The sequence below is a fragment of the Apaloderma vittatum genome, unplaced genomic scaffold (assembly GCF_000703405.1).
Source record: "Apaloderma vittatum isolate BGI_N311 unplaced genomic scaffold, ASM70340v1 scaffold32764, whole genome shotgun sequence".
Taxonomy (NCBI): Eukaryota; Metazoa; Chordata; class Aves; order Trogoniformes; family Trogonidae; genus Apaloderma; species Apaloderma vittatum.
This window is the reverse complement of record NW_009711556.1, coordinates 8,650-10,274: the sequence shown is the minus strand read 5'-3', so window position 1 is coordinate 10,274 and position 1,625 is coordinate 8,650. Positions and strand designations below refer to the sequence as shown.

Genomic DNA, 1,625 nt, shown 5'->3' with positions numbered 1-1,625 from the left:
TAACAGCTCTGGAGCCTTAAAATGTGGTTTTTTTCCTGCAGTGCTATCAAACCTGGTGTTTGGCTTTCCCTGTGCCCCAGGGCCCTCCAGGTGCCTTTTGGGGTGCCCTGAGCATGTCCACTGTACCTCAAAGCTCACCTTTTGCCTTCCCTTGCACTCCAGAGCCCTCCCTGAGTCTTTCAGCACCCTGAGAGCTTTCTCGAGTCTATTGGTGGGTCCAGAGCCCTCCAAGTGCCTCTCCCTGCTCCCCGGGGCTCTCCATAAGCTTTTCTGAAAGCCCCTGCCTGTCCTCTTGGGTACCCCAGGACCCTCCTTGTGACTTTTCACGTGCCCTGCAGCCCTCCACATGCCTTTCCCTGTGCCCCAGATCCCTCTGTCCAGCTTTCAGAGCATCTCCTGGGGATCCCGCCCTGCCTCTCATCTCATGGAGACAAGCAGCGAGGCGGGACAGCAGGGCTGGCTGGGAAAGGAAGCGGAGGTTTCGCGATCTGAGCTTTGTCACAACCCCGACAAGAAAGAATCACATAAGGCGAAAGACAGGGCCCAGAGGGGAGAGGAGAGGTGTAGGTGCTGCCGTGTTACAGACAAACCTCGCTCGGGAAGCAGCCAGCGGTTATTCAGGGGGTGTTGAAGCAGGGGAAGTTGGTGCAAGGGTGTCCCCCAGCCCGGCCACGACGCTGGACCAAGCCCAGGAGCCTGCTCCCTCCCTGCAGCAAGAGGCACAGCGCCGCGAGCGGGACTTTCCTAAAGGTCCTGACCTGCAGCTGGAGCGCGTCTACGTTGCTTCAAGCCACAAAATAACTTTACTGTGCCGGTATTTTCTGCTGCTTAACCACCTTGGTGCTTCACCAACAGTGTCTCAAAGGGAGGGGAGGGGTATTTGGGGCATTAACACTACAGAATCCTCGTTTTTGCATCTGAGAACAAACACCTCTCAGGGAGCAGAAGGCAGCCTGGCTGCCGGGATTCCTTAGCTCCCGGTTCTATGTCTGCCGCAAAGAGACGGTGGGGCAGAGGGAACAAAGTCCAGCGGTCGCTTACGGCCTCCAGCCGTGAATCCCGGGCAGTCTGCAGTGCTTAGAGCTGCTGGCTGACAGGAAAAGCTGCCCGACGGAGCCCTGCTGGCCACACCGCGCAAACAGCCCCGGCAGAACACAAGTCTGAAGGTCTTAGCGCTGGAGCAGCGGGGCAGGACGGTCCTTTTTAATTTGGGAAGCTGGTTGAGAACGGATAAACTGAGTTGTGGCGGTCAGGCAGGAAGGAAGGGAGAGAAGGGACACCAACTGTCTTGTCAAAGAGGTGCGAGGAGTCCCCGTGTCTGGGTGCTGGTTCGCGTGTGCTGCTGGAGTTCCCATCAGACATGGGGCTGGGAGGAAGAGGAGGAAGGCTGGGAGGAAGGGGAAGAGCACCAGGCCACCTGGCTGCAGTCCGAGCTGCTCAGCCCTCCTTCACAACTTCTGGATCTTCTCGGCGATAACGACGGGGTTCTCCTTACGGATCTTCTCAGCAGCTTCCGCCTTGTAGTCGTAGGGACAAGCGTGCATGTCGGAGTACCGGTGAATGGCACAGAACAGGTTCCCGCAGCGGCAGTCGCAGCATGAAAGGGGGAAGAGCAGAGAGAGAAA

General features: G+C 58.0%; 1 protein-coding gene across 1 annotated transcript in view; it reads right to left on the bottom strand.

Annotated features, from left to right (window-relative positions):
* Window positions 1-1,263: 1,263 nt before the first annotated feature.
* The window catches only part of LOC104272630 (AN1-type zinc finger protein 5-like), a 7,438-nt gene continuing 7,076 nt past the window's right edge, over window positions 1,264-1,625 (bottom strand). Inside the window, exon 5 of the mRNA XM_009867679.1 lies at window positions 1,264-1,597. Within this exon, the coding sequence (XP_009865981.1) occupies window positions 1,449-1,597 (149 nt within the window). The 3' untranslated portion in view covers window positions 1,264-1,448. The remainder of the gene's footprint in view (window positions 1,598-1,625) is intronic.